Source organism: Lonchura striata, chromosome 1A (assembly GCF_050655825.1).
Source record: "Lonchura striata isolate lonStrDom1 chromosome 1A, ASM5065582v1, whole genome shotgun sequence".
NCBI classification, from domain to species: Eukaryota; Metazoa; Chordata; class Aves; order Passeriformes; family Estrildidae; genus Lonchura; species Lonchura striata.
Genome location: NC_140741.1, coordinates 6,585,056 through 6,606,400, shown reverse-complemented (window position 1 = coordinate 6,606,400; position 21,345 = coordinate 6,585,056). Strand labels below are relative to the sequence as shown.

General features: G+C 43.1%; 1 protein-coding gene across 2 annotated transcripts; it reads right to left on the bottom strand.

Annotated features, from left to right (window-relative positions):
* Positions 1–4,270: 4,270 nt before the first annotated feature.
* Positions 4,271–21,297, bottom strand: YBX3 (Y-box binding protein 3). Of its 2 annotated transcripts, none has more exons than XM_077783192.2 (9): positions 21,084–21,297; positions 16,996–17,059; positions 15,278–15,311; positions 10,416–10,505; positions 9,690–9,812; positions 8,387–8,481; positions 6,183–6,354; positions 5,053–5,153; positions 4,271–4,635 (listed from the first exon to the last, which is right to left on the bottom strand). In XM_077783192.2, the coding sequence occupies exons 1-8, from the start codon at positions 21,280–21,282 to the stop codon at positions 5,088–5,090; spliced, it is 843 nt and encodes a 280-aa protein (XP_077639318.1). In that variant the 5' UTR covers positions 21,283–21,297; the 3' UTR covers positions 4,271–4,635; positions 5,053–5,087. The 2 variants fall into 2 exon arrangements, with proteins under 2 accessions (XP_077639318.1, XP_021394876.1); XM_021539201.3 differs by having other exon boundaries at positions 8,387–8,478.
* Between the last annotated feature and the right edge of the window lie 48 nt (positions 21,298–21,345).

Sequence of the window (21,345 nt, the reverse complement as noted above, 5' to 3'; positions counted from 1 at the left end):
GACTGCAGTGTGGTGGCACTGAAGAAACCAAATTAACCATGTTATAAAACACTTCTCTCCATACATTCTTGCTGTGCAATATTAGAAAATGACAAAAAAATTACTTTTTTAGTCAGGATGTGGATTAAGAGCAGCACTTCATGATTTGTGGTTATACATAAATGAGTAATTTATCAGAGAGAGAAATCAGTAGTAAGTTGTAAGGATTTTTCCTTTTACTAAAATCAGTCTCTTTTAACTAGAAAGTAAGCTCCATGAAGCAAGTGAGAACACCTCCACCTCCTCTGAAGAGGAATTTAATGATTTAAATCACATCTAAATAATCCCTGAAAGTTTACCAATTTTTAGGCTGTGTATTTCTTTGAGTGTGGTTGATCTAAATTCAGACAAAACATTTATCCGCTGAAGTAAAAATATGTAGGTAATTTAACTTTGGGGTTTTTTAAAAGGCACCAAGTATTTCTAAATAAGAACAAACTTCAAACTCTACACTTGACTTTCCCATGGGTAGGTCTTCACTTCTTCAAGATTTTCTTCACAGTTATGTGATGATTATGAGAGGAAAGTTAGGGAGAGGCAGCAGTGCTTATTTCTAGAAAAAAACTATACAGCAATATATTTATACTTTTACTTTGCTATTTTTTTCCTTTATTTAATTATTGGGTTATTACTCATCATCTACCCTATTTCAGCCCCCCTAGAGCCTGCAGCAAAACCTAGACAGCCCACATTGCAACACCTTTATTTCCTGTCACAGGGGTGCAGCCACGAATTTCCAGAAAGAGAAACTAAGTGGAGTAACAGCCCCATCTAGTGCTCACACAACTGTACCAGTTAACTGGATTGCTGACCTCTGAACTCCCCAGCACCCATTTTCTGCGAAGTGTCAGCAGTTGTGTGGTATAACAAAGCTTTTACCATCCATGGCACAGCAAACTTTACTGGCCTTAGCTCTACACTGCACCTGTTGGCGGGTCAAGAGGCTGATGCCCAAGAGTGATCTATCCACTCCCAAATGGAGCCATAAATATTCTCAATACTCTGTTTCAGAGTTTCCATTAAGAGTTTCTTACCAAGAAACAGATGAGGCTTATACAAAGCCTCCTGTATAATTCTGATGGAAATTCTTCTGGTTGAAACTGTGCCCTTTTCAGTGTAAAACAACTGAAAGGAGGCTAAAATGAGAACATTTCACACACCCACTAAGGCATCTTGATCTTGTCAGAACATGTCCTAGAGCTCTGTTTAGAATATTTACATTTATTACTACTGCCCTCCTGTTCTTTGTTATAGCCTCAAGAATTGAGCTGTTTTGCCTTTTAGCATATTTTCAAAATTGCAGTCCAGATTCTTGCAGCAATTTTTCCTGAAATTGAATCTGCAACACCTCTCTTTACACAAACCATTAAAATAATGTTATTTTTTTCTGAACAAGAACTGTATCACATAGGCACTACTGGCATGAAAGTGGCAGTGTATAATTCATTAATTATAAGGACTTTGTGGTCCCACTCAAGACACCATTTACATGTCAAAACTTGCAGCCAAACATTGAAGAATAATGCATTTTGACACCAGTCAGAAAATTAAATGAAGCTCTGAGTCTTTTCTATCACATTTTAAAACCTTCAAATATTACTCATCTCATCAACTGGTGGTATTAAATCATCAAGATCCGTTTTCTGCTCAATGCATTATTGTCCTGCTCTAGGACTCAAAATTAAATCATAGTAGCCTTGCTCCATTATTGCAAACAGCACAAAATAGAAAGTTTAAGCTACCACTTATTTGACACGGCCTCCAAAATCTTCTCATGCCCTTTACACCTGAGGAAGGATCCCACTGCCACTTGGTTCATGAAGATGCTTTTCCCTACAACTCTGAGCACTTCAGAGCTTGAACTTCCTTCTCTGGCTCTCCAAAAAGCCAAACCAGCAGAAAGCAGAATGATGTCTAAGGCCATGGCTTCAAACTCAGGATCTGCAAAGAGACTCTCTAAAAAATCCACAACAGAGTCAGACATGCACAACTGATTTCACAGCCCTGAGAGCAAACTACGTAGCACAGGCTTCATTTCCAGAGCTTTTTCCAACAGGAAGTTTCACTTCCAAGGCCCTTGTTGCACCTGTGTAGTTCTCCCACAGCAGCACTGTCCGAGACAGAAGCTTACAGTACACATCTCTCCAGACTGTGAATGCCTTGTATTGCAGTTATGTTCAAATGAAACAATGCACAAAGGAAGGCCTACAGAACTCTCTTCTTCCTTCCTTTATCATCCTCAACAGTTCACAAGCCACAGGGAATGTTTTTGCAGCACATTAGCTACTCTGCAAATTCAGAATCCAGGGAGCTGAGTGTCTTTTTAAGAAACCAAACCAGCACCACACAAACTAAGCTCTCATCTGAAATTCTGCTTCTGAGGCAAATAACCCATAGCCTTATTTACAGCACAAGCACAAGCTGCCAAGAGAAATTACCCTCAGTATTGAGCATCAGGTTTATATTTTCTTCCTGGCAAATTCAGCTAACAAGAGCATAAAAGGCCTAGTAAAGGAACAATTTATGTACAGCCCAAGACTTCCAAGATGTAATTGTAGTAAGTGCTTTGAACTTTGCTAGAGTTAAGCTTACATTTTTATAACCAGAGAACTGAGGGATGAAATGGGTTATGTGAGTCACTGGCTTCTGTTTTATGCCATCACTCTTACTAGAGGCAGGACAGAAATAAACTAGAACTCAATGCTAGCACATTACTTGCATCTCTTCCTTTCTTCCTTCATTAAAAAAAATATGGGTAGTTAGGTACTTTTGTTAACCTGATTCAATCTGACCTACATGTTGGCAGAGATTAAGAAAATTCTCTTTAGCCTGTCAAATCTCTCAAGGGAAAAACACCTATTGAAGGCAATTCAAGTAGTTGTTATGACAAGTTCTGCAGGAACACTTCATATTTACAAATATCTTGCACCTGCTTGTTATGGTGAAATTATCAACCTCTCCCCAACATGCCTATAAATTTAGTTCAGAGCAGAATTTAAGCCTAAAAATATTTATCCTGTTTAAGATTTTTTAAAGGTACTATTACTTATATTTTCCTCACCTTACTGCATTTTATTTTGTGTCAAAACAGACATTTTTCTTCATCTTCCAAGTAAAGATTTCTTCCTCAACCAAGCCTATGGCTTTCACTTCACAACTAATTAAGAGGTTCCTAATCCCTTGCAATTCAGTCAGCTGTAAGCAGTGCGGCTCAGGCACCACTAAACCTTTTCCCACCCTCCTTCTCCCCAAGGCAAAGGCAATAGGGTGCAATGGCCCTTCCTCACCTTCCCAGAAGCTGGAAGCAAGAGGCTTTCAGGTGTAATTATACCCTGCACTCTCTGCTTAATTCCTGAAGAATAACAAGATTATTTGTTTGAGAAACAAATATACTTATCTAGGATTAGGGTAATAGCAACTTTAAGACAGTGAGAAAGGCTGGACTAACAATGAAGGACACAAGATACGCACCCATATTCAACAGCTGGAAGCAGACTGATAACACCTGGAAGACAGCCAAGTTTTAGAGAGGAACATTAAAAAACCACTAAGATAGCCTAGTACTGTGCTCATTACACAAGACAGCACAGGTACAGAGATTTTACTGGTTTAAAATAAAGAGTGGAGAAGCCAGTCAAACATTATTCAGAACAGAACCTTAGATAAAGGGGTAGCTACTACATCAGTGTCCTTCTTGAGTAGAGTCTCAAAACTTGGATTCCACTGTTTACACAACACAAAAGCCTAGCAAAAGAGATAAGGAAAAAAACATTCCAGGATCTCACTCCACCATCCCACAAACTCCTGCCACAATACAGTACCAGGAAAACCCAACCAATAAATTTCATTAGAGCCAAAGGAACAGAGGGAACAGTAAGTTATAGCTGTTTTGTGATTTCTTCACAGAAGTTGTTTTGTATTGAAGTACATCCACCTAACCATGCTCAGGTATCATCCAGCAAGACATGTGCAGCTCTCTTTCACATATAAACGCTGAAGGAACAAGATTTAAATAATGAATTCTTTGAAAAGCAAACATGAAAAAACACTCTAAACCATATTTTTTTGGTACTTGAAATTACTTTTATTTGTGAGGAACGTCACCCATGCTGCACAGTTTCAAATAGATCTTAACAAGGAAAGCGGAAGTTTGTCCTCCCCACGTCCTGCAGTGAACAGGACTGGCACAGAAAAAAAAAAAAACTCACACTTGGGAGGTTTAGCACCAGCATCCAATAAAAAAAGCATTTTATTTCAATTTTAGTTCTTTGGTTGGTTTTTTTTCCCTTTTCAGTTTGATACCAAAAGAAAAATTGAAAAAAATCAATACTAGCAAAACAGTGAAATTCTAGGGAAAAAAAACCCAAAAAACAAAAAGCTCCACAGTTGCTGTTGAAACTAGGGAGGTTGTTCTTTCTGAATCTCGCTCTCTTTCTCTCTTCATGCATCTATCTTGTAGGCGTTCCCTGGATCTCAGCTGCTGGTAAATTTTCTTTTACATTTTGGTATTTCAAATCTTTGCTTTTATCATCACTGTTGACAATTTATTGCTTGTGTGTTTCTTTGGTGTTAATTTTGAGTTGTACTTTAGGACACCTGTTGAAGAGCCACATGTTAAAAACAAATACAATTGAAGTTACACTTTCTCAATATATAGACAAAATGTCCAATGAAAAGAGTTATAACAAGCAGGATAAGCCAGTTGTGCTTATCCTGTCTGTTATAATCAGAACCTTCCTAAAATAAAACAACTCATCAGCAAATGCTATTACTATACACACCAGACAGCTTCCTGGAAAAAAAAATATCAATTATAAAGCAAAACTTTCTTTGGGACAAATACAGAGGCAGAGAGAGGGGAGAAAGAAGAGAAAAGCACTATCTTGGTTTGCCTCCACAGCACTCCGAGAACTTTTCACAGATATCAAGCCATACATAAGGGGATGTGGCCAGAATCACAGAAGCATACACACTCTGCTTCCATTGGGAAGCAGAACCGTCCATATTCCTTACCTGAGCGATGGTAAAGGTGCCTGGGGAGCCGGACATTACTCAGCGCCACTCTGCTCTGTCACTGGAGCAGGATTTTCAGCAGGTGTTTCAGTTGCCTTTGTCTGAGACACAACAAACTCTTATTATAGGCAAAGGCTGACCTCCACACCCTTCCTCTCTTCAGCATTACAGCCAGCATAATGCAGGTTTTAAAACAATCAAGAAAAATGCATCTCTAGAAAATATTAAATTTTAGTGCATTTCTTGTAATTGAGTATTACACAGTAGATTCTGTCAAGGGAACACCTGAAGTAGACACTGAATGAGAAAATCTTCCCTCATTAAAGTATAATCTGTGTTTGCAAACAATTTCCTGGAATTATCTGGTTCAAACAGTTCAGGAAATTGAGCTTTGAAATCCACCTCTCATGCTACATGTAGAATTAAGGTTTGTGGAAGCAGGAAAACACAACTGTTTCCACTTCAAAAACAGCTGTTACTGTTATAATTAAGAACTACCCAGAAGCAATCCCTATCCCACTGCCATTTCCTTTTAAGACAAGGTGCTTATTGTCAAAGAGGGTCAGAAAAAGCAGGCAAGGCAATTAGCATGTCAGATTTGCTCAGCAGATTTATCCAGCACATGAATACATTTATTAAAAATTCACACAGGGCTGAAGGTTTTGGGCATTCACCTCATTAAAACCTCTGCTACATACAACCATGAAATCATTTGGGTTGGAAGGTGACCTTGAACATCACCTCATTGCAACCCTCTGCCATGGGCAGGGACACCTTCCAAAATCCCAGGCTGCTCAGAGTCCCATCCAGCCTGGCCTTGGACACTTGCAGGCATTGGGCAGCCACAGCTTCCCTGGGCACCCTGTGCCAGGGCCTCACCATCCTCACAGAGAAAAATTTTTCCCTCATATCCAATCTAAACCTAAAGTCTTTCAGTTTTAACTCATTCCCTGTTGTCCTGGCACTCCGGACCCTTGGAACTGTCTTGCCTCATCTTTCCCTTCAGGCCCTGGAAGACCACAGTGAGATCACCCCAAAGCCTTCTCTTCCCCAGGCTGAAGCAGCCCAATTCCCCCAGCCTTCCCTCGCAGGAGAGGCGCTCGTGCCCGGGAGCACCGCGCAGTCCGTACCTCTTTGCCCTCCTGTGCCGGAGCACTGGCTGGGCGCGGCCGGCGCCGGTAGTTGTAGGGGCGCCGGTAGCCGCGGCGCAGCGGCTGCTGGCTCATGGCATTGGCTTCGTGATGGTTCTCCTTGTTTTCAGCCTCTCCAGTCACCGGGGCAGGGCGTGGGCGAGGGGGCCCTCTGAGAGGGGCACAAAGAGGTGTTAAGAATGAAAGGAGCCCAAGGAAGGTTAAATCACAGTAATTTCAGCCCAGCAAAATCTCCCATAACCAAGTGTCATCCTCAACAGTTTTCAGTGCTAGAAAACCATCCCTTCAGGGTTTAGCTGGCATACGGTTGGAAAGGAAAGTCAAGGAAAGTGAGTGTCTCTTCATTGCTGAAGCTACCTCACTGCTGTCTATTGTGCAATGAAAATGCAGTTAGCCCCTTTGAATTGCTGGCTAACAGAAGAAACAAGCCAGTAGTGGCCACACAGGCTGATTGTGTTGAGTTAGCTTTGGCATGGCTACACACCAGCCTAGTCCTATGCCTAATTAATGGTGCAGTCCTTGCAATCCTCCTCACTTCCACCTGAAAACCATTCCTGGATCTCAGCTCTTTGCCTCATATGGCCCCTCTTAACCAATTAGAAAAAGCACCTATCACAGGTGAGCTGGACCTCACTAACACTAAGCTATCAAGTCCATGCTCTTGATGTATACAAGAGCATTTTGCCTTATTTCTAGTATAAACAAGGTTTATAAACTGTCTAAACACAGCCAAAATCCAGTTCCCCTTAGCTAATCCACAGCTACCTAGTCCCAGAAACCAATTTAGCTTTTCTAAAGGAACCTAACAAAAGTGCCAGTGTCACTGGATTTAGTGCCTGTAAACAAAAGCAATACCTGTGAACTCAAACAGAAGCATTGTGCACTGATAGGATGTATCATTCCTCTCATAGGAAAATTGCATCAGAAAATCACAAGTTTCCATTAGTCATAGACAAGTTACTCAGCCTGTGATTCAACCACATGACGTGTAAAAGCCTCACTGGTCTTGCTATGGTGCTCTCTCTGACTGCCCAAAACTAATGAAAACTTTCAGGAATTAAATTTATCCAGCTTGGATGCCAACAAGCAACAAGTATCAGTAGTACCCCATTTCCCACAATCCTTGATAAAAGAGCCAAATTGAACATGAATTTTCATAAATAGAAAAGCTCAAAGTAGAGATGGAAAGCTTGTGGTTTTAGACCCAGATTCCAAAAGGATGGGATCCATTGTGCATGGAACAAGCAAGTCATTACAATTAAGAACAATCTTGTTATCCCTATCAAATTCAGCTTGTTGCTGCTCTTGCACTGTTATTCACCTCTTAGTTTTTGTTTTTGAACAGACATGCACATGAAAAAATGGAGATTACATCATTTTCACAGTTAATCTCTAAATTCAGTGCTGGAATTTGACTTCATAAACAGCTTGATAAACAAGGACAATATGATGAGGAGTAACTGAATGAATGGCAGACAAACCAGCTCCTTGAGGACCTTTAAAGGCCATTTGTCCAGCTCCCTTCAACTAGATCAGGTTGAGCAGTGCCCCATCCAACCTGATCTTGTAAAGGGCATCTACCACCTCTCTGGGCAACCTGTTTCAGTGTTCTACCACACTCACAGTAAAAAAAAGGTCTTCCTTCTATTTATTCTAAAATTCTTAGTTTAAAACCATTGCCCCTCATGCTAACACAACAGGCCCTGCTAAGAAGTTTATCCCCATCTTTCTTATAAGCTCCATTCAAGTACTGGGCAGTCAGCTCCCTCAGCCTGCTGGCCATGTTGCTCCTGCTGCAGCCTCGGAGATGGGTGGTGTTCTGGGCTGCAACTCCACATTCACCAGCTCACACACAAGTTTTCACCCACCAGCACCCCCAGCAGGGTCCCAGATCAAGGATTTGGTTATTACTTATCCAGGAAAGTATGAGTGTTCAGCTGGGAGGACACGGACACTGCAGCTCTCTTCAAAATGCTGCTCAGTTGCAACATGTAATGGGATGCTAAGAACCCTTTGCCCTTTCTGGGCCATTATGATTCTGAACATACAAACACACGAACCAAATTTCTCCAAGTAACGAAACTGCTTCTCACTGTCCCTACAATTTGCATAAGTGTTCCCACACTTGGGAGCCTGTACAGAACACAAAAGCATCTGAGTAACTGAGCAGAGGAACTGCAGACCTGCGAAAGCGGGGACGGTAGGTAGGATTCCTGTGCACTTGCTGAAGTTGTCCTCCTTCTGTGACCCCATCCTTGATTTCTCCCTCACCACCCTGCTAACAAAAGAAAACAGAAGTGTGGTATTTGACAGGCAGTATATTAACCATAGCCCTGAATGCAAGCTCAGAACCAATATATCAGTACAGAAATCCCAGCATATTGAGTAAAAAGAAGCAGCAGATTCTCAAAAGGCTTAAAATTGGGCAAAGTTAAGATGAGGACAAAACAAGAGCCATCAGTGCTGCCCCTGCTCCTCACAGACTAAGAAGCTGTTCTTAGAAACATTCTCTCTGATACATGTTAAGTGCATTTCACTACATGAAGTGCACTGTAAGGGGTACATGTTATCGAGAAGCAGTACTGATCAGCACAATTCTTTATTTGAAAAGCTAAGAAAGACTTCACACAGAAATTTGCCACAAACCACTTCACATTCTACATAAAGCCCCATTCCACAGAGAACCCGGCACAAAAACATCAAGAAATGTTAAGATATATAAACTGTATTACCTCACATCAAACACTCTTTCTACACAGTCCTCTTTAAATGTTTCAGAGATGCAGTGGTTATCTTTCCCCTTTAGCTGTTAATTGGTAAAGCTGTACATTGGTTTCAGTGGTGTTTTTTCTGTTTTGATTTTTGTTTGTGGCTTGTGTTTCAAATGCCAGCCATCAGTAATGTCTGTTTTATAAAATGTTACATGACTTAGAGTTCCTCGTGTATTATTTTTCCCTTGAAAAGAAGGAATTTAACAAGATATCTAGAAACAGAAGTGCATTTTCTGCATCTGATCCAGTAGGAAGCAAAAGCTGTAGCCTCCTGACAGCCCTTGGCAGTCTACCTAAAGTTTGACAAGTACCCATCCCATTCTGCACAGCCATTTTAACCACCATGGCCATACACAATTAAAAATCCCACAATTAACTGTGATGTTCTCTCATGTATACAACTGATCAGGATAACTCAATATCCAAAGGAACTAGGATAAATAGTAAGAACAGGTAGTATCTGACAGCAGGAAAGGTATAACTGAGAGACTCTGAACTCAAAAAAATAACACTTCTCAGTTTACAACAGCTTTTTAGTACTTATCCACTTTGCAAATACCAAACTGTTCTGGTTTTGTCAAGATGACTTGTACACCGTAACTTGAAAGTTTATTAGGTCTTTGTAGCATGGTCAGAAGTGTCTCAGACAGTCAGGTGAGAAATAGCCCTGTCAGTTTTGTGTGTGGCAGTAGCAATCCAGGGAAATCAAACTCACACTCCGAGGTGGGCCCCGGCGTCGGCCGAAGTAGCCCCGTCGATAGCGGCGCCGGTCCGCGGCGTAGCGGCTGCCTTCCACGGGGACTCCATCTGGACCAGTGACATTAGCTGCTTCTGCACCCTGAAAGGGAGAAAGAAAGGCAGCCAAGGTGGCGTGAGAAAAGAACAACCAGCTACAGGGAGAAGATGAAACAGGAAAGAGGCTTTTTTGCCTAAGTTCGAAGCTACAGTGATTCCTTTCTTCTACACAGGGCAAAAGGAGGTTTGTTACTCCAAACCCCTCCACCGAGAGTTAACCATGAGTTAAGATACTGAAATCCTACCCAACAGGCTGAGTTCAGAGAAGGAAGCAAGAAGAAACTGACTGAGACAAAAATAAACCTCAAAGAATGCTCAGAAAAGTAGAAGCATAAGGAAATTGAAAGTTCTTACAGTTATTAAGCTACTAGACTCCAATAAAAATTTTCAGGTCAGGCTGTAGGCTTCACATGTTCTCTCAAGTAACAGCTGCAGATTCCAGAAACACTAGGATGCAGTTTCCTAGTAGTTTTGATACATATCTAGAAATATGCCTCAATGACACCTTTAAAAAACAGATTTCCCCCAGAAAAGCTACATGAAAGCCACCAACCTAGTGGTTAACACACCAGACGGAGACATCAAAGACACAGCTAAAGCTGTAACATCATCTCTGACCACACCCTGATGCTCCAGGATCTCTCACCTTCTCTCCCTCAACCACATCAAACTCTACAGTCTCTCCATCGCCAACGCTGCGCAGGTACTTCCGTGGATTGTTTTTCTTTATCGCCGTCTTGAAAGGAAGATGCATAAAAATATATTATTTTATGTTACTTATCTTACACATTCTTAGCCCTAGAGATGAGGGAAGGGCAGTATTTCTCTGCTAAAATTCCAACTCTACACACCAGAGCAGTCACCAAAGTATTTCAAACACAGATGTCTCGTATTTCACATGCCCACCAATACTCAGTTCAAGGTCTCCTCTTCTCTCACTATTTATGAGTTTATAAATCAGCTGCTGCTCCAGGATCTGCTCAGTCCAGTATGAAAATTATTACAAATCTCTGCATGAATAGAGTTGATAACTCAGTGCCTGATTTCCTCCAAGCTGTACCAAGGCAGCGCTAGCAGCAAGTGTGATCCCTGCCTTCAGTCATTAGGAGAGTTGTAGATCATCTAAAGAGAACTCAAGACCCACAGCATTTCTGTAGAAGCATTAACTATATGGTATCATGGCAAGTCATAGCAACTAGAAAAAAATTACTGTAACTCTGGTGTAACAAATCAGCATTTTATCTAAGCACTGTAAACGAGACCCCCAAATATTAGGCGAGTCTGTGATAACACAGAATAGTACCAGAACAGACAGATGCAATCTTGGCCATCTCTTGGACCGAAACCCCAAAGTACCACAATAATAGCTATTAATAACAATACTATTATTGTTACATAAACATAACAACATGGGTTTGGATCACAGCCAGTTGTACACCTCACACTCACAGAAACATTCAAACCTCCTGGAGCAATTTTCAGTCTGTCAGATACAAATACCTTGCTCAGACTCTGTGGAGTATTTCTAGGACTCCACAAAAGGCTGTCAGCAAGACAAGCCTACAGTCTGTTCATTAGACAAGGCTTTGCAAACTGGAAGATGTCAAGGAGAAGAGACTAAGACATGTACTGTACAAGCTAACCCAGTAGCTATTTTCTTACTGAAAGATTATCTGCCCTAGATTAAAGACCCATTCACATTCAGTTTCCTGATGCGGGAACTTTTAGTTAGCATGAAGGAGGGAGGTGCAGAGCCAGCAGAGAGAAACACACATGGAAACACAGGGCATAAATCCAGCTTAAGAAATGGGATGTAGGGCAGAAACAGGAGAACCAGTTGTCCTATCTGTCTGCAGCTCAAGAAAAACTGCAGAATGACCATCATTGGAGCTGTTACCTTCGCATAGCAACAATATTTAGTCAACAACAGCCCCAAAATATTTCCAACTGAAGGAAAATTTTATTCAGTTAAAAAGCTCATCTTGACTAGTCTAGGAAACCTATATTCCTTGCTGCTTAATACAATCTCCTTTGTGTTTCAGGCAACAGACCAGCATGGCCTTCTAGCCATACCTTTCCTTATATCCTGCAGCATCCCTGAACAGCCTAAGGAAGGACGCAAGAGTGTACATAATATAACTGTCAAAGCAAAAATATTCCAAGAGGTTTGGGGTATTTTAATACAGAAACAGAACAAGCTATTCAAGTAAATTCCTTTGGCAATTACTTTAGCAAGCAGAGACTCCACAATTATCTCAAACAACTTTGTTTGCTTTCTGCTGATCTTTTAGTGCAACTGTCCCATTTCTAAAAATCAGATCGAAGTGTTTGTTTTCCCATACATTTTATATACTAGTACTAAAACCCTTAATCTGCAGCAACATTAATGATTTAGTACTATTTGTACTGAAACAACTGACTAAAACTTTTAAGACTTCTGCTTTGTATGTGACAGAGATGTCAGTAAGCTGTATTTCAAATTCCTTCCCCTACCCTGTAAGTGTGGAAGAAGAAAGGACTAACAAATTTCTTTTCAGCAGAGAGTACATGCAAGATAGATGAAACTCCTCAAATATCCTTCAAAAAGCATAATGAAAGATAAAAGCAACAGTATTCCACATGTTCTGTTCCCAGCTTTATGGACAGAAACTTCAAGAATCCAGATCTGCAATTGCCAACAGAAGGTAGAGGCTGCAGTAGGCTGGAGCTTGTTTTATAAAGGCAATCAGGACAATTTTGAGTAAATCCTAGAAATCTAAGCAGAAACTCTACAGCTTTACTACTTCAGCTGCAGATAAACATCACTGAAATAAGCCTCTAACAAGCCTAAGCTCTAAGCTTGATGAAAATACTTTTACTCTGTGTACCCAGAGGGGGAGAGAGCACTATTCTCACTGTTAGTGTTTAGCAGCATCCTGCAGGCTCCAGCTCCTCTGATTCAGAAGACAGATGTTTCACATTAATGGACAACACTCAACAACAAAGCTTTTCCATTCCCAGGGGGAACACTGATGAGCAGGCAACAAGAAGAGCCTCCAGAGCTAGTTCAGGTTCTTGTTTGAGAGAGTTCTTTCCATATGCTCATACCACCACATGATCAGCACATCCAGCATTGTCCCAGTAACAGCCAAAATTTGTTACCAATTCCTGGTGCAGGTCCTTCAGGCTGTGCGTGATCAACACAATCCAGTGAAGTGAAGAGAAAGAGATTAACTCCTCCTCACAGCTCGTTCATTTAAACTCTACTTAATTAAATGTAACTGCTCTGGATGCTGGCACTCTTCCTGTTGTTAAATTGCAAGACACGCTGCAGCCCACGATGGATCCCTTCTGCTCACAGCACCTGTAGCTGACTGACACAGTGCCCTGGGCAGCACCTTGCACCAACCAACCAGACAGGGATGCAAGGCGAAGAACTGCCCTTGCAAAAAACACTGCCTGGGGCCACTGCAAGACAAAGGGTTAACTCAAAGCAAGCCATGCATGCCCTAAAAAGAAAAGCATTTTAATCTGTACTAGCTATAAATAGCACCCAATAGCCAGACACCAAGCACTAACCCCCATTCCAATCATGAGATCGGCCCGTTCCCTCCCGGTGCAGATGCATGCAGGGGAGGCAGGGAGAAGCTGTATCTATTCAACTAGGTCAGCCTTATTCTGAAGGGATTAGGAGTGTAATCCAGCCCCTCCCAGGCACGAGGGAGGGGCACAGCAGGCACTATCCGTGCAGAGGGAGCTTGAAGCAGGATGTTTGCTCACAGCATGGATTTGCCTCCCTCGTCAGACAGCCTCATCAGGAGATCCGGCCAGAATGTCCCAGGCTCTGGGAGTGAGCACATCCATGTACAGGATGAGGAACATCTGACTGCTGCCAAGCCAGAGCAGCACTAGAAGCCTTTACTCTGCCATGCTCAGCCTGCCAAGAGTGTTAATCTGATGCAGGCCTACACATGATGTGGTATTTCTGAAACAAAGCCAGTTTTGCTCACACCAAAAGGACTTCAGCCATAGGCAAGTGCCCACCCCTCTCCACACACACCCACCAGTTTACATTTAGGGGAATAATCTCCTCTACAAGTAAAGGAGACAGAACAGCACAGATAACGCTACCTTTCTGTTTGGGTCACAGATGGCAGCCTTAGCAAGCAGAACAACACTGATCCATGTTATCTCTCATCAGCACTACAGCCATTTTCCGGGAGTATTCTGCAGGGAGTATACAGTTTTCTCACAAGTATCAAGGAAACCTTATTTGTCTTTAAGGCAGTGCTGCCTATACAGAACACATTTCTCTTCCAGAACTGTTCCCACCCTCCTCTAGACACAATCCCATCCAACCATAGATGTGTCAGCATGCCTACAGCACAGACTGCTAAGGAAGGAAAATGACCATCAAAAATCAGTATGTGCATTGACAGCTCTTGCTCTCAAGCTACCAGCTGAACCAGGAACATGTACTGTGCACACTTCCCAACATCATTTTCTCTCATAACAGTCACTAGATTCAGCCTCTTCCAGGTTCAGAAAATGGGTATAGACCCTATGACCCAGAGAAACAGTTACCACTGTTACAGAGTTACCACTGTTTAGTCATCAAGATACAAGAATTAAACTAACTCTCAGTTGACTTGCCAGCTAAGGATATATGCAGGTATCCTCATTCTCAGTGACCAGCTCTGGGAAAAAACGTCCTGGTTACATTTGATAGAAATACTGTTACTTACACCACAAAAAAAGCTCATGTTTTCAAAGATCACATGAGCCTGCAGACATTTTATATGGGACAAACTCTAGGGGCAAGATGACAGTTTCTGGTGAATGATGCAAAACCAGATCTAAGCCAACTAATCACTTGACATCAGCACGGAGACAGCATCCTCTGTCTTGCCATTATTTGCCTGCAACCTGAGAGTCACAGTATAAACTTAGAACAGCCTCCTGACAGCTCAAGGAAAGTTAACCAATAACGAGCCGCTGGGCAAGCTCTCTCTGTTTGGGCATACTTGGCACACAGCCTTCCTCTCTTCTGCCTAAGAGCAGCTGCCTTGTGCAGAAACAGCTGAGGGCAACCCAGGCTGGTCAAGAGCCAGACTAGATCACTTTCTCTCTAATACCAGGGAGGGCAGACAGAACAGACCTGCAAGTGAGGAGGGTGGGAAGAAACAAAAGGCACAAGGAGCATGAGGAAATAGGGGGAAGGACAAACAACAGTAGCAAGGTATTCACAGAGGAGTCATCTCACCAAGGGGAGACAACCAAACAAAAACCACATCAAAAAACACCTTTACTGTTCAAATTAGAGCAGACAAAAAGGGTTAAGAAGGGTTAAAATACCTAGCCCTTCATAGAGAAAGAAAACAACCTAATATTTCTCCCTGAAATTTCAACACACACATCCACTCAAGTTATCTGCAGAAAATATTTTAAGGAGAAGCCAGGACAAGGTTGGGTAGCTGTTGCAGGAAGCTGCATTAGAAACCTACCACAGCACAACTCCTGCTGTCTTACCTGATGAACAAACACATCTTCTTTGGTGTCATTTCTGTGAAAATAAAGTGAGAAGTCATAAGAGTTTAGACTAAAGAGACTTCAATAGAAATTCCTGGCTTTTCAAGTGAAACCCTTCTTCTCTCAGCCTGTAGCACATGCCCTGAATTCCATACATTCTGTCTAAGTCTACGCTACCAAAACCCTGCTCTGAACTTCTATGGTCATTTGCTTGAGAACAGAAAGGGTTCCCGTGCCTCCAAAAGCGTGAGAGGATGGGGGAGGTTCTCTAATCTTCTGGCAAATATTCAGTGTTTTCTTTTTATACAGGGCAGAGTTGATGACTGGACTGCTTGTTTTTCACTACTCTAACTCCCCAAAAACACTTCCAGAGGGACTGCAACCTGAGCTGTTACCCCAGAGGTCAAACAAGACTATCAACAGGACTGGCCACAGCTGTTAACAGAGATCTCCTTTCAGTGAAATTCAAAGCAAAGAGGCACAAGAGGTGTTAGGAGAGTCCACAGGAGGAGGACCCAGACATGAATGTGAGGTTTTCTGGATTAGAACACTTCAGGCTTCCACATACAAAACACAGAGATAAGTCTGAGACCTTGAATCTGTGTTCCCATACAATAAAAAAGAGCCTAAGCCCTACCATCTGTTCACTCAATTCCTTCTCAGCAAACAGAAGAGGTGGGTTGAAGAGTCTGTGAAGATAATGCATACTCCCAAATTTGTTGTCATGGATTGAAGCAACAGTAAGACTTCATGTTAGGAAGAAAGCTAACAAGATATTTACACCACAACCAGGTGAAGGCTCTTACATCAACTGCTATAACAGATTTTAAGAGGACTTCCTAATTAAAAAACTCTTCTTCTAAGCTTACAGATAATAACCTCAGAGACTAATACCACACCACGACTGGCTTCAGCTCCATGAACATGGAGTCTTCTACCCCTTTCTGCACTTTCCAACTCCCCCAAATCTGCCTGATGTGTAACAGCTCAAGGACTTGCAGAGTGAAATAACTTGCCAAGTATGTTTTTGGAAGACAAGTATTCAGTATGCATCACTTGCATTCCTCAAAAAAGCACACAAGACATTTAAGCCCCTCAACCACAAAGATATTTCAGCCTTAAAAGCCAGAGTTTCCTCCAGTAAATTGGAAGCTTAGTTCTTCTGCACCTACAGTTGCAGTATGATCACTCTCACCTACAGCTGTTTGGGTTCTCAATGCTATTCAGAGGTTTGTTTGTGCCCAGAGTAGAGGGAAAAAAACCAAAAGATACAAAGAGAATTTGTAGGATACCCAGGCCTGGCATATTTTCAGTGAGATACTACCAGAGAATCTCAATTAGTATCCACAGGAGGTATTCTGACCAAGCAGTTACCACTTGAAGATTACCCAAAAGTACTTCCCCTCATCCTCCTCCCTTTCTCAGGCCTTCAAAAGAAGCCAGGCAGTCACTAAACAATATGCAGCTCATTAAGAGTGCAGTAGAAGTAAACATGAGAAACAGGTAACAGACCAAATTTGTAGTGAGTTTGACTCTGTTTTCTCCCCATACACATAACCTTTGATTGGGGGCTGAGATGTTTAAGAACGTTTGCTGAGTACCTGGCCTAAGCTGACTATCAATTGCATGAACTTGTAGTCAGGTCCTGAGGTCACTGTTGCAACCAGTACTACAAGTCTTAGTACAGCATAAATACAACTATCAGAATTTAAACATACCTGTTGATAAAGCCATATCCATTTCTGACATTGAACCACTTGACTGTGCCAAGAACTTTGGTGGCTGGAAAGGAAATTATAGACATTAATCTAAAATATAAGAAAGTACAATAATGTTATATAAACACTTCTATAATTGCATATGAAGCTGCAACCAGACTTACTCTGTTCCCTTAACACTCAAAGTGTGCCTTCATCTCCCAGTTCAGCTCATTCTAATGCAGTAACAAGACGCAGTGCTTTAACACACTATTCTTCAGTCAAAGGTTTACCACACAGCACAAAACCTAGCTCTACTTTCAAAATTGACCATCCATCCCTTTTTAAATATCCTATCCCAGAAATGGGCAGCAAAGCTGAAAATCCCACTGCCATTCATCAGATCTCTTTAGGTTAGTAGCTAGACATGAAACATAGCTGAAGGAAGCTGTTTAAAACTCCTCTCTTTCACTTACAGTTACCCTTCTTTCTTCCTTGGAAACCAGAACAGCCCAAAGAAGCAGTATCAAGTACTGTACAACCCTCTCCAGTGGAAATGCAGTACATCCTTGTTCTGGAAAAGCTCCTTTTTGCATTGTCAGCATCACACAAACCAAGCAAGACCCCACAAGACTTATTTTGTAGTACTCCTACTGCTAAGATGATCTGTGATTATGATGACTTAAGCTTTCATATTTTTCAGCTTCTGTACTGCCTTAGTGTGCAACTCTGGACTTCATATAAAGTGTTAGCAAGTTCTCTTCACAGTTGAATGAGACAAACCAGTCCTTTTCCAGCCTGAGAACCAAGGACACCGTTACAGCTTCAGGCCCCACAAGTACAAACAGCAGCAAATTGAGGAGAGCAACATGGGAGAATTGGACTTCATGTCCTGAAGCTGTAATTGGACAATTAACCCCAATATGTAAATGGAGAAAAACTTATAAAAGTGTGAAAACTCATGACCTGGAGTCCATCTTCAGTGCAGCCATGGCCAGTCTCTTGTACTGCCCAAAGTGTATCCTTTGAAGGCCTTTCAACAAATACCTATTTTACTCCCTTAACTCTGTTTAGCCTCTGTTCCAGGTTAGCCTCTCTAGGCATCAATTGCTTAGTTACAAAGTGACCAACTTCATGTTCCATGACTTTCAGGATCAAGGCAAGCTCCCGTCTCAACGGTAAAACAGCATCTACTTAGAAGCCACACTGCAGTGTCTTATAGGACCCGGCAAAACCTGTTTCTCCAACTTATGGGAATGTGTAGGAGGAACTCAACAGTGATGGAGGAGGCAGCCCCTCCTTACCCCACAGCAACTGGATGGACACCACCAACTTGTACTTTTCAAACCCCTAGTTAAAGGACAGTCTTAAACTCTGTAATTTAAGAGCTGTTACTTGTTAACACAGCTTGATTACAACTACTTAAGCAACCTGTGCAGTACTAACTTGAAAAGGGTCTAGTCACAGACAACTGCTTGCTAAAAACATGTGATACATGTTTTGGGGGTGGCAGGAACTCAAAAGACAATTAAAACAGACCAGAGACTCTCCAGTTTTGAAGTCCCCATCACTCTGCTAGAGGCAAGAACACACTGTAAATTGTTACCTTCATCTACTCTACACCTGTATTCTTTTCTAAATAGATGATGGAGCCAGCCAGACCTTTGGGCTCATAAAGTCTTGCCATTCTCATACACCCCCTCAAGTAAGAGCATCTGATAACAGCAGTGCATTGTAGCACTGCTGTTGTTATGATTGTCAATAACAGGCCCTTTCTCATTGCCCTTTTAGAAGTGAAGTTTCTGGTCTCCTTTAATAGACTTTTTAGTAGAAAATGTTCTTATTCAGAAGCAGTGAAGTCTTAACATGACAGAGATATCACCTAGAAAAAAAGGACTCTGCCTAGTACAACATGCATTCCCAAGAATTCTTGTTTACTGGAATAGAAAAACATTCTTTCAGTACCAAATACTGGTTCAGTAAACAGTGTTCAGCACCAGTATTTATAGCTGTGCTTTTAGGTTTGGTTTCATAGGGACATCACCACATACAGACATTTCCTGCTACCACAATGGCATTGGCTACAAGAGCTCCCCACACTCAGGCAAGTCACCAGGAGGGGACAGGGGGACACAGAAATAGAGCCAACAGTACCTGTAGGTTTCAGCCTGCTTTGAGAAACTGTGCCAGTACCACTGCCTCACTCAACATCATCCATTCCCTCCCCTGCAAAACAGCTTTGGAATCTGTTAGCCTACTTGAACCAGATTAGGAAGAAGCCTAGGAAGCATGACAAAAGCCCTCAGAGAGATCAAGAGGCTGGGAAGGAGAGGCAGTCAAAACTCACTCTGTGGCCAGCTGGCTGCTGCTAAGTGGAGGAGTATGCACACAGTTTGAAAACAACATTGTTCCATGGGGGAGACGCCAATATATTCTCCCTAAGACAGTGTGCTAGTAAAATACTATTCCCTGCAAACATTTAAGTCTCCCCTAAGTATCACTGTGGGCCAAAAGAAGCTCAGACAACAACATGACACTGAACATCCATGGCAGAGTCACTAGTAAGCCTGAGCAGGGAAGTCTGGCAAGGAGGAGGACAAGCCCAGAGGAACACACAGTAACCAGCTAAACTGATGAGTCACAGAAGGCAGTTGATGTGCTGACGTACATCCCACCAGCAAGTGGAAGCCCATATATTTCTACAAGATGCTGTACTCTGATGCTATCAGAGGAAACAATCACCAGCCACGCCTACTCATGACAAAACAGCCTTTTAACAAAAAGAGCCAAAGCTTCCTGTGACCAGGAGAAAAGGAAAGTTGAGTAGCCTTTACCCATGTTTCTAAAAGTCAGACATTTGGAGGTCTCAAGCAAGCATAAAATTTTGCTTCTAATGCAATCTTTGTAAAAAAAGGCTTAAGGGAACATAACTACACAGGTGACCATTAACAGGGACATTTGAGGTGGACTTAACTCAAGTCCATTTTCCATCAGCATTTACAGTGATCCTTTTCCTCATCATTCCTAATAAAAAGCTTGCTTAGTAATAAGGCCATTCTGCAAAACCATCACCATGGTGGTTTTCATTTTCGTGCTAGTTCAGAAAAGGCACTTCTACCTTCACTTCCCCCCACCCCTTCTCTCCAAGCAATAGGAATAGGTGAACAAGATAAAAAACATTACCAGGAATGAAGCAAGCCACATTAAGGCAAGAAGCAGCTAGATACACCAGCAGATATGGATGTGCTGATTCCTGCGTGCTAATTACTGACAAATGAGGTAACGGGGAAAAAAAAGAAACACACAAGCTGTGGCTCCGATCTCTTCTTTGCTAGAATTCTTCCTAACTCCAGTCCAGAGGAATCCTTTACCTGGCTTCTCTTTCTTGCAGCAAGACCTCCGTCTTCCTCTTCAGACGAGAAGGTCCTGTGTATCCTCAGGGAAATCTGGGACTCTACAGTAAGTCAGTTTCAACTTTGCCTTTACCAAACCCTCGAAGTTACATAGTTAGAAACAGTACACCCCTATCGGCAGCAGCCTGCAGATGAAAGTCCTGTCCTTTTCAACAGGTTGATCCTATTTAATCGCAATGAAAAGGAGTCACACTTGCTATGCACCGGGCTTGAGTAGAGAAACGGCAACATGACATTTCGTTTGCCTTCTTACTGATAGTAAAGCAGAACCCAAACCCCACCCCTCCAAAATAAGCAAACCCCACTAAACCGGGAAGCATTACTAATGCAGGCTGCTTAGTCCGGATAGAAAAGTTGTGCCAGGACCTTAACATCAAGGAGAGGCACACAAGCTTTCCAGCAGCCCTCCCCGAGGGAGCCTTCGCCGGCAGGTGCCGGGAGGGGGCCGAGCCGTGCCGGGCCGTGCCGCGCTCGCTGTCCCGCACGCTCGGGGCCGATGAGGCAGCGGGGCTCCCGCCCAGCTCCCGAGCGCGTCACGGCCGGCGCGGCTCCCCCGGCCCGCGGGAGGCGGCGGCGGCCCGGCCTGACTCACCGCGGGGGGGGCGGGCGCGCCGGCCCGGGCTGCGGGCGGCGGCCCCCGGCCCCCTGCCCCGCGGCAGGTGCGCCGCCAAGTTGCGAGCGGGGCGCGGCACTCACCCAGCACTTTCTTCGCCGACTCGGCCGCCGCGGTTGTGGCTGCGGCGGCGGCGCCGGGGGCCGCCTCGGCGACCGCCGCACCCGGCGCGGAGGCGCTGGCGGGGCTCTTGGGAGCGGCGTCCGGCGCGGCGGCCGCGGCCGGGACGGGCGGCGCGGCGGGCGCGGGGCTGGCGGCGCTGGTCTCCGGCGCCTCGCTCATGGTGCCGGGCGGAGGTGTTGGCTGCTCGGCCGCGTTCGGTCTTACTGCCCCCAAAATGGCCCC

Coding starts and splice junctions, on each gene's coding strand:
- YBX3 (XM_077783192.2), bottom strand. CDS start 21,282: ATGAGCGAGGCGCCGGAGACCAGCGCCGCCAGCCCCGCGCCCGCCGCG. Junction 10,506..15,277: donor AAGATGTGTTTGTTCATCAG/GTAAGACAGCAG, acceptor CTTCCTTTCAAG/ACGGCGATAAAGAAAAACAA. Junction 6,355..8,386: donor TACCGTCCCCGCTTTCGCAG/GTCTGCAGTTCC, acceptor TGCCCCTCTCAG/AGGGCCCCCTCGCCCACGCC.